Here is a 15,905-nt window from a genome sequence, read left to right as displayed (position 1 = left end):
GCTGAGACAGGAGAGTCCCTTGAACCTGGGAGGCAGAGGTTGCTGTGAGCTGAGATGGCACCATTGCACTTCAGCCTGGGCAACAAGAGCAAAATTCTGTCTCAAAAAAAAAAAGTTTTTTCATTTTCTATAGATTTTCAAGTATTTGTCTTTATCTTGTAAATATTACTTAACTTCAGCATTACATTATGAAGTATTTTATTTCAGCTTAATGTTGCTTTTAGCAGTAAATCATACTCTTACTAGCAAAACGGAGGAACTGAGTTAATTTTGATAATGAGCATTACTTAGTTTTGTTTCTGGAATTTCATGTAAATAGTAATTACAAGACTTTCCCCTTTAGCCACCTCGTACATCTCATCCTGTAGTGAAGTTTTCCTGTACAGACTGTGAACCAATGGTTATTGATAAACTACCTTTTGACAAGTATGAGTTGGAACCATCACCACTGACTCAGTTTATCCTGGAAAGGAAATCTCCTCAAACATGTTGGCAGGTGAGCTGAACAACTTACAGTGACCCCAAAATTTAAATGAGGTGTTTCTTAAAAAGCTGAATTGAATCAATGGTTTATATAACATTCTTTAAAAGTTATTAAAGTTTTAACTCCTCCTTTTTTAACAGGTGTACGTGAGCAATAGTGCAAAATATAGTGAACTTGGTCATCCTTTTGGTTACCTGAAAGCCAGTACAGCACTGAACTGTGTCAACTTATTTGTGATGCCTTACAATTATCCAGTCCTTCTTCCCCTCTTAGGTAAGTCATTCTTGTCACGTTCTCCATGGCTTAGCATTTAAAAGTCCTCCTATTCTCTGATTTTAAAAAAAATAGGTAAAAGAAAAAAAAGTCCTCCTAAAGAACATTTCTTTGTTGTTTTTCTTATCATCTGAAAATCAGTGAAAATGTTTTGAATATTCTAAAATATTGAACATCTTTAAGAAAATATAGCAACGTTTTTGTGTTTGTAGTAAATTAAAAGATGATATTGAAACACCTTTTAGTTTGTAAAGTAATAAAGGTATTACTTTTTTTTTTTTTTTTTGAGACAGAGTCTCACTCTGTAGCCCAGGCTAGAGTGCAGTGGCGTATTCTCGGCTCACTGCAACCTCCGTCTCCCAGGTTTAAGCGATTCTCCTGCCTCAGCCTCCTGAGTAGCTGGGACTATAGGCATGCGCCACCACACCCAGCTAATTTTTGTATTTTTAGTAGAGATGGGGTTTCACCATGTTGACCAGGCTGGGTTTGAACTCCTGACCTCAGGTGATCCTCCCGCCTTGGCCTCCCAAAGTGCTGTGATTACAGGCATGGGCCACCATGCCCAGCCAAAGGTATTACATTTCTGCAAGTTAGATTTCTAACATAGTTAGAATTGGTAATGTAGGCTTTCTGTGAAATGAGACATTTTGTAGAAGCATACTGTAGTTAACAAGATCTGAGTGCATTTTCTAAGAATTTGTCTATACTTTAATTTTCATTTGGCAAGTATTTTTTTAAATAAAGGAATTTGTTCCAAAATAATATGATAAAATCCTAAAGTTCGTTTCTAGGTACCATCTACCTATCATGTTTGAGGAGTGCTGTTGGAGAAAACTTTTCCTCCATGAAATCACGTTAGATTTAAAAGTTATAGTCAAAATATTAGTAGGTATTAAATTATAGAAAACATTGCATGCTTTGTTTCTGTCTTCAGATCTACTTTGTGTCTAGGTCTAGGGAGGGCATAGATTTTTCTTGTATATTTTTTGATTCTACGTTAATTACTACATGTACTTTTAGACCATAATTGGCATCTTTTCATTTTATAGAAGATGACAAAACCATAAATCTTACTGCCGTTAATGTTGTTAAAAACTTACGTCTGATGTTACTCTCTCAAAAACAACAAAGCAGACTTTAAAAAGGAAACATCTTTGACTTGACTTCTCTGTGTGAAAATAATGAGTAGTGATAGTTTGTTCACATTATACATTTCTAGATGACTTGTTTAAAGTGCATAAAGCAAAACCAACATTGAAGTGGAGACAGTCATTTGAAAGTTATTTGAAGACAATGCCTCCCTACTATCTCGGGGTAAGAATATTATTTAAAATAACTTGTTGGCCGGGCGCAGTGGCTCACGCCTGTAATCCTAGCACTTTGGGAGGCCGAGGTGGGTGGATCATGAGGTCAGGAGTTTGAGACGAGCCTGGCCAACATGGTGAAACCCTGTCTCTACTAAAAATAACAAAAATTAGCCGGGCGTGGTGGCGGGCGCCTGTAATCCCAGCTACTCGGGAGGCTGAGGCAGGAGAATTGCTTGAAACCGGAAGGCGGAGGTTGCAGTGAGCTGAGATCGTGCCACTTTACTCCAGCCTGGGCAACAAGAGTAAAACTCTGTCTCAAAAAAAAAGAACCTGTTAATTATATTATGCTTATGGTTTATTGTGGGTATCGTAAACTTTTATTTATTGCTTTTATAGATTAAATGACATGAAAATCGAGTATACAAATGACCACTATAGATGTAAGGGTAAAGAGAGATTTCAGTGATTTGCAGAGTAGTAATGATGATCATGATCACAAGGACATTTATATACTGCTTACGAAGGCCAGGTACTGTCCTAAGCAACATCATTAATTTATATAGTTACCCTGTGAAATGTAGAAATGATTGTTGGTCCTGTTACACAGATGAGGAAACTAAGACATTAAAAATTAAATAATTTGCACAAGGCTACATAGCTAATATGTGAGGGGACGAGAGGACTGAAATTCAGTCTGCCTTTGATTTAGGCTTTTAACCTCGAGTGTTGTACTACCTTTTTAAATGACAGTTTTATGATTATAGTTGTCTCTCAGTATCTGTGAGGGATTGGCTCCAGGATCTTCTATGGATACCAAAAGTAAGAGATGCTCAAGTCCCTCCTGTAAAATGGCATAGTATTTGCATGTAACCTACACATATTCTCTTGTATACTTTAAACCATTTCTAGATTACTTATATGTGTATACTTGTTATACTGTAGTGCTTAAGGAATAATGTCAAGGATAAAAGAGTCTGTATATGTTCAATACAGATGCAGCGATCCTTTTTTTTTTTCCTAACATTTTCGGCCTGTGATTGGTTGAATTCACAGAATACAGAATCCACAGATATGGAGGGCTGACTGTATTTTTTTTAAGTGTGCACAATAATTTTTTTTGTATTTCCCAAATCTCTAGAAACACCTTGTAAGGTGGATAAATGTATGTTCTTATAGAACCATGTGCTTTAGAGAAGTTGATTACTTCAAAACTAGTGTATCCTAGTAGGTAAAACCAATAACATGCATTTTATTAAATACACGATTTAGTTTGTGAAAAGTAACTTTTTAACAAAAGTACCTGAATTAAAATCATTTATGTATTACTTTTGTTTTTGATGTGGGAATATTACAGCATTTGTAAATCATCCCTAATATAATTAGGAGATTAATTTCTTAGGCTTTGAAAATCAAGACATTTTATAGTTCTAAGAGATAAGTTGTGTTGAATGTCTGGCACACAGTGCCTACCATGTAGAAGGGCAAAAAAGAACAAATACTTTGAATAGGAACTGTTACATATGTTGACTCATTTATGTTTCATAGCAACCCTGAGGATTTAGCCAAGCCAGATAGGTGTTAAATATCAGGGCTGGGATTTCAGTTTGACACCAGTGCTTATATACTTTCTAATAGGTCAATGATTATCATCCTTTTTCTGGCTCTATCCCATTCACAAATGCTAGACACTCTTGCTAGTGATATTTCTCATCACACAAAGTAGTTCTCAGTCTCTCCTTACAATTGAAAGGTTTTTGTTTTTGTTTTTTACCATACCACATCTGTAATAAATATTAGATCGTTTTTTCCTCCTGCTTACGTTTCCTTCAGAGTTTGTTTTCTTCAGCTCAGCATATGATAATAATAGTAATGATTAATATTGTGTACCTGATGGTTTTATGAAGTGCTTTATGTGTATCGACTCATTTAATCCCATGACAACCCTATAAGGGTGAGAACAATTATTATCCCCATTTTGCAAATGAGAAACTAAGCCACAGAGAGCTTATTATATAACCTGATCTAGAATCATATAACTAGTGAGTGGTTGAGCAGCTAATTACCCAAAGTAAAGATCTTGAGTTTTTCTTGAGTGCTTTTTGCTTACTATCCACATTTTATCAGAGCTACCCCCTGTAATGTGTCTTCTGTCCATTTCTTCCAAACTTAGTATCTCCCAGTGGTACTTGTTATATCTCCCAGGAAGTCCAGCATTTTATCATTTTTGCCTTGGGAGTTATTATGGCCTCTAATCCTTTTTAACTACTTCAAATGGCCTTTCAATCCTGCCAAACATTTTACTGAAACACAAATATGATTGTGTTACTTCCTTATTGAGGAGAAGAAGGGGAAATAATTTTTTGGAGAAAATTTTAAGGCAGACTATACATGGAACCATAGTTTTTAATAAGCTTTATATTGAGTGATGTTTTCTTTTTTTCTATAGCCCTTGAAGAAAGCTGTTAGGATGATGGGAGCACCTAACCTAATAGCAGACAGTATGGAATATGGACTTAGTTACAGTGTCATTTCATACCTCAAAAAACTGAGTCAACAGGTAATATCAAGAAATAGAGTGAGCCATTAAGAATTTTAAATGCTTTTGGCTAAGATAGTTAAACAGGTTAAAAGCTAGTTCTTGATAGTTCTAATGGAATTCTGTTATATTAATATATTACATTTTAGAGCCATATATTAACATAATTCTGTCTCACGTCCATGGTGTGCTATGTCTTGAAATGTTAATTTTAAAATTGTATAATAATTCCTAATTTATAAAAGTGGCTGCATGAGTGTGGTCCCAGACTTCTACATGTGAACATTTTTATCTTTTGAGAAATTTAGATTAGAAAGTCATTTTTCCTTAAAAAAGAAAAAACAGCTTCTCTTGCTTTATGTTTTGAAACCTGCCAATTTTTCTTTCAGCATGGGAGTTTCTTTGAAATGTTCATAGAAAACACTGAATTTTGTCTTTCTGGCCATAAACCACAGTAATAAATACTATTAATATAGTCAAGCAGTATATAGTTTAATATATTAATATAGTCAAGCAGTATATAGTTTAACTGACTGCCAAAATACTAATGGCCTATGAAATACATTATTTTTTCAGTACTTGTGACATCTCTACATTAACTACAAATCAAAATGCAGTTTGGGAGGAGTAAAAACATTGCTCCTTGCTTTCCAGGGAAGAACTGCATAATTACTTGCCATATCGGTGTGCTAATAAAAATGTCTTATGTAATGATATTTTTAAAAATAATAACCTGAATTGGGAATATACATTTTCATTTAGTGTGCATTTACATTTTATGGTTTAAGTATAGTGGGTGTTAATAAATAAAATAATAAATTGAAGTTGTGTTTGTACTGCCCCAAAAGTTTAGAGTTGTAATGATTTAAAATCATATGATGTTGTTGTTTAAACTATGTTTAATTTACCCAATACTTGACATAACTATGCTACTTGAGTTAACTCCTTATGTACTTAAAATATATATATATTTAATTTATAGAAGATCACAACCATTAGTATCTGGTTTATTAATTTAGATTTCATCAAGATAATTCTTACTTATTTTTACTTTAGGCCAAAATAGAATCTGATCGAGTCATTGGATCTGTAGGCAAAAAAGTAGTACAGGAAACTGGAATAAAAGTCCGGAGCCGATCACATGGTTTATCAATGGCATATAGGAAAGATTTTCAGCAGCTCCTCCAGGGAATTTCAGAGGATGTCCCTCACAGACTGCTAGACCTTAATATGAAGGAATACACTGGGTTCCAAGTTGCATTGCTGAATAAGGTAATAGTCATATGAACTTAGTACTACTTTATTTATGTTCTGTTATGTTACTGGATAAATCACATTTTCTGCTAACTCTGACATTCAGTTTATCCAGAGTTTAATAAGTACTTCTGTACCCCTGCAGAATAATGATCATTATACTGTCACTGCTAGAATTAAAACAAACAGTATACATGGTGTGTGAATGAATGGATAGATTGATGAAGCGTAAACTAACTTGTTTATTTTATAGATGAGAAAACAGAGGCTTAGAAATTGCTTAAAGTTAAAATAGTGGACGGTAGAATTCACTATAGTTTTGTACTTAAACTGATGACCCTATTAGGCCCACAGCATGATCCAAAAATGCTATGTGAGTACTCATTGTTACAGATATCTTTATCCCAGCAGCCTTTTTGTAGAAATAGACAAGCTGATTCTAAAATTTATATGGAAATTAAAGGTCCTAGAATAGCTAAAACAATTTTAGAGGAATAGAGTTGGAAGACTTACATCATCTGATTTTAAAACTTACCGTAAAACTTACTACAGTGATCCATGCAGTGTGGTGCTGTCATAAGGATAAACATATAGATTAGTAGAACAAAATTGAGTCTAGATGTAGGCCCTCACACATATAGTTAATTAATTCTTAACAAAGATGCTAAAATAAGTTAGTGGATAAGTAAACAGTCTTTTAAACAAATGGAACAATTGGATATCCATATGCAAAATAATGAATTTGACCATTACCTCATATTATTTGAAGTGGTCATGGTCTTAAATGTAAGAAACTAAGACTATAAACTTCTAGAAAAAAACATAGGAAAAAATCATGATGTTGAGTTAGCAAAGATTTTTTTTTTTTTTTTTTTAAATTAGAGACGGAGTCTCGCTCTGTCACCCAGGCTGGAGTGCAGTGACGCAATCTCTGCTCACTGCAACCTCTGCCTCCTGGATTCAAGTGATTCTCCTGCCTCAGCCTCCCGAGTAGCTGGGACTTCAGGTGCATGCCACCACACCCAGCTAATTTTTTTTTTGTATTTTTAGTAGAGCTGGGGTTTCACTGTGTTAGCCAGGATGGTCTCGATCTCCTGACCTCGTGATCTGCCCGCCTCAGCCTCCCAAAGTGCTGGGATTACAGGCGTAAGCCACCGTGCCAGCAAGTTAGCAAAGATTTCTAAAAGCACATACCAAAAATGTTGATAAATTGAATTTCATTAAAATAAAACATTTTTGCTCTCCAAAGAAACTTTAAAAATGAAGAGGGCAAGCTACAGGTTGGGAGAAAAAGCACATATCAAATAAAGGACTTGTATTAAAATATATAAAGAACTCATATAACTCAATAATAAAGAGACAAACATGGGCAAAATATTTGAACAGACATTTCACCAAAGAAAATACACAAATACAAATAAGAACATGAAGAAACAGCCTTATCAGCCATTAGGGAAATCCAAATTAAGACCATAATGAGATAACTACTTCATAACTGTTAGAATGACTAAAATTTAGAAGACAAAAAATACAGGTATTGATGAGAATGTGAAGCAACTCTCATAACATTACTGATAGTATATAGTTGGTATTTTCTTAAGAAGGTAAATATAAATTTGCTGTACAATCAGTCATTCTACTTATAGGCTTAGTATGCCAATTCATAGCAGCATTATTCATAATGGCCAAAAAACTTGAAACAGTCCAAGTGTCCATCAACTGGTGAATAAAGAAGATGTATAAAAAGGAACAGACTACTGATACATGAATAATGTCAATGAATTTCAAAAATATCATGCTAATTGATATAAGCCAAGTAGAAAAAATTAGACATTGCAAAATTATATTTATAAAATGGAGCATAGAAAGAAAGCAAATCCTGTACTTGCCTGGGGGTAGGAATAGTGATTTACTACAAGTGGGTACAAGGAACTTTTGGAGATGGTGGAAATGTTCTTAAACTGGATTATGATGATGGTTTCACATGTATAAATTTACTAACACTCATTAAACTGTATACTTAAAATAGGTGATTTTATGGTATATAAATTATACATCAAAGCTGTTTTTAAAAAATTTTATATTTTTAAAATTTGGAAACTGGTTTTTACTTAAATGAATTTCTTTTGTCCAGAATATATAATAAAATCTTTAGAGTTAGATGTCTTTATTTTTTTAAGCTAACTAGTTTATATATCTTATTTCCAAACCTATGCTGCAGGCTAGAGATTTTAGTCTTTTAATTCTATGTTTAACAATAAATTTTATCCTCAAATGTTGTTTAATAGGATTTGAAGCCACAGACATTTAGAAATGCTTATGACATACCAAGACGAAATCTCCTGGATCACTTAACAAGAATGAGATCTAATCTTTTGAAGAGCACCCGCAGATTTCTGAAAGGACAGGACGAAGGTTAGATCATAGTTTTAATACTGGCATTTGTAATGTTTTTTTTTCTTTATAGTCTGAAAAAGCATAGCATGGTGATATTAATTTCAAAGAATTATTACAGTAGTATAACATTCTTATTGTAAGTTCAAACAAATGAAGGAAAAGGTGAATCATCCCTGATTCTCTACCTTTCTTCCTACCATCACTGTTGCCCCAAATTGTCTTTCTAGAGGCAACAACCTTTCTTAACAGTTTAGTTTCCTTTTATAGATTTCTCTCTCTCTCTTTCTCTCTCTCTCACACACACACACGCACACACTAACACTTATCAAACTATATACTTAAAATAAGTGATTTTTTTTCTTATCTCAGTCATTTTCTTGAGATATACCAGTATCTGATGGTTTAACTCTGGATAGTCAGTTTCATGACATGTTCTGATAATTCCTTCACCTTTGTCCATGGCACCCACTATAAATCAAGTCAGATGAGACTTTAAACCTTTGCCATCTATGATTTAAGCATTCTAACAATTTTATATAAAAGGGGTTAGCTATGTGACTTCTCTTCTCTACCATACTATACTTCTGTTTTCTACAAATTTTACTATAATTAAATTCTGTTTATTTGGAATAGTGTAGAAGAGATACATCCTTCATGGTAAGATCTCACATACTTTGTTTTCTTTTTCTTCTTTTTTTTTGAGTCAGAGTCTCGCTCGTGTGACCCAGGCTGGAGTGCAGTAGTGCGATGGCTCACTGCAACCTCTACCTCCTGGGTTCAAGCAGTTCTCCTCCTTAGCCTCCCTAGTAGCTGCGATTACAGGCACATGCCACCATGCCCTGCAGATTTTTGTATTTTTAATAGAGATGGGGTTTTCCCATGTTGGCCAGGCTGGTCTCAAACTCCTGACCTCAAGTGATCCACCTGCCTCAACCTCCCAAAATGCTGGGATTACCGGCCTGGAGCCACTGCACCTAGCCACACATACTTTCTATGTACTGAAATTAATGGCAATTTTTGTTTTGTTTAGATGATGAAATCAATATTTTAAATTTTATTTTAAAATATTTTGTCACAGTGGTCATAACTACACCAAATGAATTTAGAATATGTTGGTAAGGAAAGCTGTCTAGAATAACACTAGGTAACATTCATATATAAGGAAACATTATTTGAGAACTAATTGAAGTACAGTCTTAGTGAGGTTAACTTTTGTTGCTGTTGCATTCTTTTTGAAAGATCAAGTGCACAGTGTTCCTATAGCACAAATGGGGAATTACCAGGAATACCTCAAGCAAGTACCTTCTCCACTAAGAGAACTTGATCCTGATCAGCCTCGAAGGTTGCATACATTTGGCAACCCCTTTAAGCTGGATAAAAAGGTAATTTTGAAGTGTTCTATTATATAATTTGTTTGTGATAGGCACTATCAGTTTTCTAGTTCTTAATTTAACTAAAGTAAGCTGAAGCTATTTTCCTAGTAGAGTATCTAATAAATGTCAACATAATTACAATGTAGTTTACCTTCATTAGAATTGACACTGGTTGTGCCACTTCAACATTGTAAATTCAAGAAAATTGTATTATTTTTGTTAAAGGGTATGATGATAGATGAAGCAGATGAATTTGTGGCTGGACCTCAAAATAAACATAAACGACCTGGAGAACCAAATATGCAAGGGATCCCTAAAAGACGTCGGTGTATGTCTCCACTACTAAGAGGCAGACAGCAGAATCCTGTTGTAAACAACCATATCGGGGGGAAAGGACCACCTGCACCTACAACTCAAGCACAGCCAGATCTTATTAAACCTCTTCCTCTTCATAAAAGTAAGAATTGGTTTTCTCTTAGACATTATTTGCTGCCTTTTGGTTCCTTTTCAAGGAAGAGATTTTTGTCATTGATTATAGAAGAAAATTGATTAGTAGTACAATGAGTGAATGAACGTGTAGAGAAGATACTTGTTTAGTCTAAATAAGCATATAATCATTTTTGTATGTCTTTTTAATGAACATTTGAACATTTCTTCTATTTATGATGCTCTATTAGCTATCATGCTCTAACATATCATTTGCAAATCTTTCAAAATAATACTTATGAAAGGAGTATTATTGTCCACAGAAAGATGGTTTTTAATTTCAGTTGAAGTCAACTAATTATTAAATATGTATGCTATTTTGGATAATGCTGTGCTTTGAGATTCACAACCACTGATGACCGGAGTGAGCTCTGCCCTCTTTTAAAATATCAGCAAGGAAGGTCAGTCATTGAACAGATTTAGAAGTATGTTGAATGTTACAAAAAAGATGTCAAGTATATTGTGGAAGCATCTGGCAAGAGGATTTAAGTCTATGAAGTCAAGACACTTTACTGAGCAAAAGCTTTACATAAGCAAAAGCTATGCATTTGCTTATGCTAGAGCAGTAGTCTAAAAAGAGTATGTGTAGAGGCATAAAGAAAAGGACATTAAGGGAACTTAAAGAACTTCAGTATAGCAAGGGTGTTGGGCATGAGGTAAGGTGTGAACTGAAAGATAGAACCCAGATTATGGAAGGCCTTGGAAGCTATTGTAAAGATTTTCAACTTTAAGGACAGTGAGAATACACTGAAAGGTTTTAAAATGGTGGTAACTAATCTGATTAGCATTTTCTGAAGACCAGGTTGACTATAATGTGTGTGGAATATTATTAGAGAGGAACAAGAATGAATGTAGGGAAACTCTAATGTGTTAATGGACTTATCAATTATAGATCATGGTCATACTTATAGCCTCTTAACTGAAGAGAAACAAAATATTATATAACTCAGTGGAAATAACAATACTACCTGAGGTTGTCTTGCCAAAAAAAAAAAAAAAAACAAATTGAACATCAATGTAGTCAAACCAATTTATAGGGAATATACAGGGGACAGAGAAACCTGTGGGATACAATTAGTAAAATCCAGATTATAGGAAACTGTACAGGACAAAGAATCTTTTGTCTTTTTTTTTTCCAGAAAAATACATAGTAAAAGGGGGTACAGAATGATTGTATAGATTCAAATGTAGTTAAGAGATACATAAGCCAGTTGCAATGTATAGGTCTTAACTGTACCCAGAATCAAACAAAATCAAACTTTTCCACAAATAGAAAACATATAAGGTAATTGGAGAGTGTGGACATTGACTGTATATTATTTGATATTATTAAATAATTACTGTGCATGCACAGGAACCAGTTAGGAAACCCAGGGAACAGATGCTGGTGACCTTGCAGTAGAGTTGCAAGAAGAATATGTATTTGAGAAATACTTGGACTTCATTACTGGTTGGATGTTGGGACCAGAGCAGGAGAGGAGTCAGGTTTCTGTCTTGAAAGACACTAGTGGGTGGAAGAAGAAATGACAGCTTAGTTTAGTTTAGAAGTGCATACTAGGCGATCAAGTGGAGATCCTAAGTTAGAAAATGAATATTGAGTTTGGGACTCAGAAGGGGATTGGGCTAGAGGGGTGGGTAGCAGGTTATTGCCCATTGCACTGAATAAAATCTCACCAAGGCAAACAGAAGAAAAAAGGCTCAGAACAAGAGCCTTGACAGTGCCAAAGTTAAGAGAAGAAAGAGCAGAAAAGGAGACTGCGAGGGAAGAATTTTAGAGATAGGAGAAAATAGGGAAGAATTTAATGTCATGGAAGCTAAAGGGTGAGATAATTGAATGGGGAGTTGTCCCAAATACTAAGAAAAAAAAAGTTCAGTCAAGAGAAATGGAAAGATTCTGTGGTCTTTGGCGATCTTCGTCAGAGAAATTTCTGTGGAGTAAAGGGGCAGATCCTAATGAGGGGTTATGGGAGGAATGAGAGGTGAGAAAATGGAAACAATGAGTATGAATATGAACACAACCATTTAAGAAGTTTAGCTGTAAAAGGAAGATGGGGAAAGAGCACGGTACCTGAAAGAGTTCACAGGGTTTTGAAAATGGTGATTTTTCTTTGTTTTTAAGATCAAAGACACTTGAGCATGTTTCAGTGCTGGTGATGGAACCAGTAAAGAGGGTGAGGTTGAAAATGAACATGAGAAAAGGCATACTCAGCACAAAATTATTGGGAAAGCAAGAGGGAGTGGTCTAGAGCACAGATGAAAGAATGCTGCCTCCATTGACTCAGAATGTCGGGGCAGGGGAACAGGGATGACAGGGGCATACAATTTAGTTAGAGGGAGGTAAAGGAAGTCCCTTAATCATGACTTTGCTTAGCTCCATGAAGTAGAAGGTGAGGTATACTGCTGAGATGGAAGGGGATATCGGGAAAGTCAGAGATTTGAAGAGAGTGGGGAAGTTTAATAATCTATGTGGGAGAAGGAGAAAAGGTTGTGATAAGATTGCTAGACAGTGCCTAGGATCCAAGTAGAGATGGTGATTGTGACCACTCTGTAGAGGTAGGCCCTATTTCTCCAGCAGTGTTCATCATTCCAGATGCAAGTCTGGGGCAAGCAGAGTAAGTCAAGAGATGAGGTTTTTCTTGGCAGATGTTATGGGAAGACAGTAGAACAAGAGAAATTAAGACATTGGTAAAAGTGATATGTCATGGGATATAAGCCTGATACAGAATTGGTTACTTAGAAAGGATATGGTTAATAGGAGGAAGAAAGTTGAGGAATTGCTAGAGTCAAAGTCTGACTGAGTTAAGGAGCAGTAATGGGAGTACTGCAAAGATGAGGGTTATACCCTCCATCTCTGAACTTGTCTGGATCTGAAAGGCGAAGGTGTAAGTTCTTTAGAGAAAAACTGGGGAATGGGGAAGCCAGGTTCTTAACAGGTGATCTGCTTAAACATTAAAGTCACCACAAAACTTCTCAGACTTGAATATGCATGTGAATCACCCGGAAAGTCTAGTTGAACTACAGATTTCCATTTATTCAGTCTGGGGCAGATGAACATTTCTAGCAAGCTCTCTGATGGTGCTACTGCTGCTTGTCCACACACCAGACTTCAAGTAGTAGTAAGGACCAAGAATGAAGTCAGGAGGGTTTTGGGGGTGGAATGTACATGGTAGATGCACTTAACTGAAGCATACTCTGAGAATGACTCTGCATGGCAGACACACCCGCATGTGGTTGGGAGTTCTGAGCTAGGGAATAGGGTGTCTAACCCAAAGATCCATTCCCTATCTGTGAGGAACATCTGAGCCCCTAGCTCATTGTCAAGTGAATGCAGGCCAGACAGGGGATTGAAGCCCATTGTTTTGGGTTAAATTAAGGTTGCCTGGTGGAGATTGTTAGAGGGAAGAGTGCTAAGTGAAAATACGATATAAACTGCATGCTTTCTGCAAGCAGTTGCCATTTTTCTGCCCAGCTTGCTGCCACTGGGCTCTGCCCCCTTTACGTAAGCCCCCAACAAAACCCCTTGTCTTGTTTGCAGGCTCTGGATCTCTTCTTCAGCATCTTGAACTTGGTGCCATCCCCACTGGAGTCAATAGGGGCTCAGCACAGCAGAAGGAAGGCTATGAACTGGGTGCCAGAGACAACACTGGCTTACAGGCGTGTGCCCTGGAGATTGGCATAAGATAGTGATGAGGAGAGACAGCGTGAATGGCATGATTGAGTCTCACAAGAGTACAAAGGAGTAATTTTGCAATGGCACTAGGAAGTAAAGGAATCAGTGACACCATGTCCTTTTATGCCTGTGGAGAATGTGCAAGAGAAGGCAATTTCTACTTTTGGTCTGGAAAGGAGAGCAGTCTCCATACAGGAGAGCTGGGTTCCAGTTAAAGCATAAGTTGTTGTAGAGAATATTCAGTAAAGGAGAGTTTGCAAATCATGGAATAGAATTTAGGAGAGAGTCAGGAATTTGGGGGATTTGTGGAAATGAGTGTAGGGGAATATGAGTAAATAGCTTATAGTTTGGACAGGAAATGAGGGGTATCCTGGAGGTTGGTGAGCAATCACAGAACTTAAAATTCAGCTGCTTTCTGTGGGGCATGTCTAATAATCTGGTGTTAAGAGGCAAGCTTGCCAGCTTTCAGGTTTAGTAGTCTAATGAGCTGAAGTGGGCACCAGGTTGCTCTGCACTGCTAATTAAATGATGACTAGATTTTCTAGTTATAAGAGAAGGGTATACTGTAAACCATTACCTGTTTGGTGATATGTTCTCTGCAGAATTTGGAACAGTGAGAGACCAGAAGTATAAGTGAAAGTAAAAACTACTCAGTGTTTACTTTTGCCTCTATATGATACTAGATGTATAAGACATAGGTAGGTTGGAATGAGTTAGGGTTCTCTAAGATAGAGATGACTGTAATAATTGCGATCATATATATTTCATTGAAGTATCAAGAACCTACTTGTTTCAATAAAATTGCCATAGAATCAACCAGAAAACTAAAACCTATTTGAAATTGGCTTTATTTTTGCCCTTAAGAATAAAAATCGTAAATATTTTGTAAATACTGTGTATGTGTCACATTGAAATATACCGTATCTTTGGCAATGCTTAAGAACTATATCACATTATTTGTGTCAGTTGTGACTTGCTGCAATAATATTCTTTTGTAGCTTTATTTACTGTATGCTTTGAGACTAGATTCCGTAATGTTTCCCCATATCTTTGTTTTTAGTTTCAGAAACCACCAATGATTCGATAATACATGATGTGGTTGAAAATCATGTTGCAGACCAACTTTCATCAGACATTACACCAAATGCTATGGATACTGAATTCTCAACATCTTCTCCAGCCAGTTTACTGGAACGGCCAACCAATCATACAGAGGCTTTTGGTCATGACCATTTAGGAACTAATGACCTTACTGTTGGTGGATTTTTAGAAAATCATGAGGAGCCAAGAGATAAAGAACAATGTGCTGAAGAGAACATACCAGCATCTTCACTCAACAAAGGAAAGAAATTGATACATTGCAGAAGCCATGAAGAGGTCAATACTGAACTAAAAGCACAAATAATGAAAGAGATTCGAAAACCAGGAAGAAGTATGTATAATAAGAGACAAACCTCAAATCTGATTTCTGGATGTGCTCAAAAAGCAAAAAAAAAAGTAATGGTAGTCAAAGAATAGATATGATTTTAGATCTGTCTTGAACAACAGCTCAGTTAAGGTTCTTTATTCAACTACCAATACTGAATATCTTCTATTTCCAAGGTACTAGGTATGGTAGGCAGCAGAGACTGAGAGCAGAGCAACACTATACAGATAAATTACATGTAGTCCCTACTATGACAGGAACCCATAGTCTTGAATATTCTTCTGTCCAACAATATAATTTTAATATAGCAGCTAGCTCACAAAAGATACAGTGAAAATTAAATGGCTTTATGTCTGTAAAGTTTTTGTCACAGTGTCTACCACTATGTTTAATAGTTAAACTATGATAGTGATGTCATAGGATATGTTTAGGCTAAAAAACTAAAGTTATGAAAGCTATCTAGTATATGAACACAACTTTGTGGAAAAATATTCAGTATTATTGGCATTTATTTAGAGAATGTTAACAGATCACTTCCCCTGGAGTAATACAGTGACCTGGGTGGTCCAGAAGTGGGTACGAATCAGTCCTTGGAATTTAGGAGTTTATAGTCCTTGCAGAGTTTCATGTGAAAACTTTAAACTGAAATAACACTCTTGACCTTTTTGCTTTTTTCCCCCCACTTCCCACTTCCCACTT

At 35.8% G+C, this 15,905-nt stretch overlaps 1 protein-coding gene across 2 annotated transcripts in view; it reads left to right on the top strand.

Annotated features, from left to right (window-relative positions):
* The window catches only part of INTS6 (integrator complex subunit 6), a 90,807-nt gene that overhangs the window by 69,275 nt on the left and 5,627 nt on the right, over window positions 1-15,905 (top strand). For both annotated transcript variants that reach the window (XM_021674544.2, XM_021674545.2), the window contains 9 exons: window positions 344-496; window positions 625-757; window positions 1,977-2,071; window positions 4,511-4,621; window positions 5,657-5,872; window positions 8,143-8,269; window positions 9,491-9,633; window positions 9,850-10,081; window positions 14,841-15,212. In XM_021674544.2, coding sequence (XP_021530219.2) covers window positions 344-496; window positions 625-757; window positions 1,977-2,071; window positions 4,511-4,621; window positions 5,657-5,872; window positions 8,143-8,269; window positions 9,491-9,633; window positions 9,850-10,081; window positions 14,841-15,212 — 1,582 coding nt within the window. The remainder of the gene's footprint in view (window positions 1-343; window positions 497-624; window positions 758-1,976; window positions 2,072-4,510; window positions 4,622-5,656; window positions 5,873-8,142; window positions 8,270-9,490; window positions 9,634-9,849; window positions 10,082-14,840; window positions 15,213-15,905) is intronic.

This window comes from Aotus nancymaae, unplaced genomic scaffold, assembly GCF_030222135.1.
Source record: "Aotus nancymaae isolate 86718 unplaced genomic scaffold, 86718_ANA_hifiasm-v0.15.2.pri h1tg000009l, whole genome shotgun sequence".
Classification (NCBI taxonomy): Eukaryota; Metazoa; Chordata; class Mammalia; order Primates; family Aotidae; genus Aotus; species Aotus nancymaae.
The sequence above is the reverse complement of the archived record's forward strand: the minus strand, read 5'-3'. Positions and strand labels throughout refer to the sequence as shown.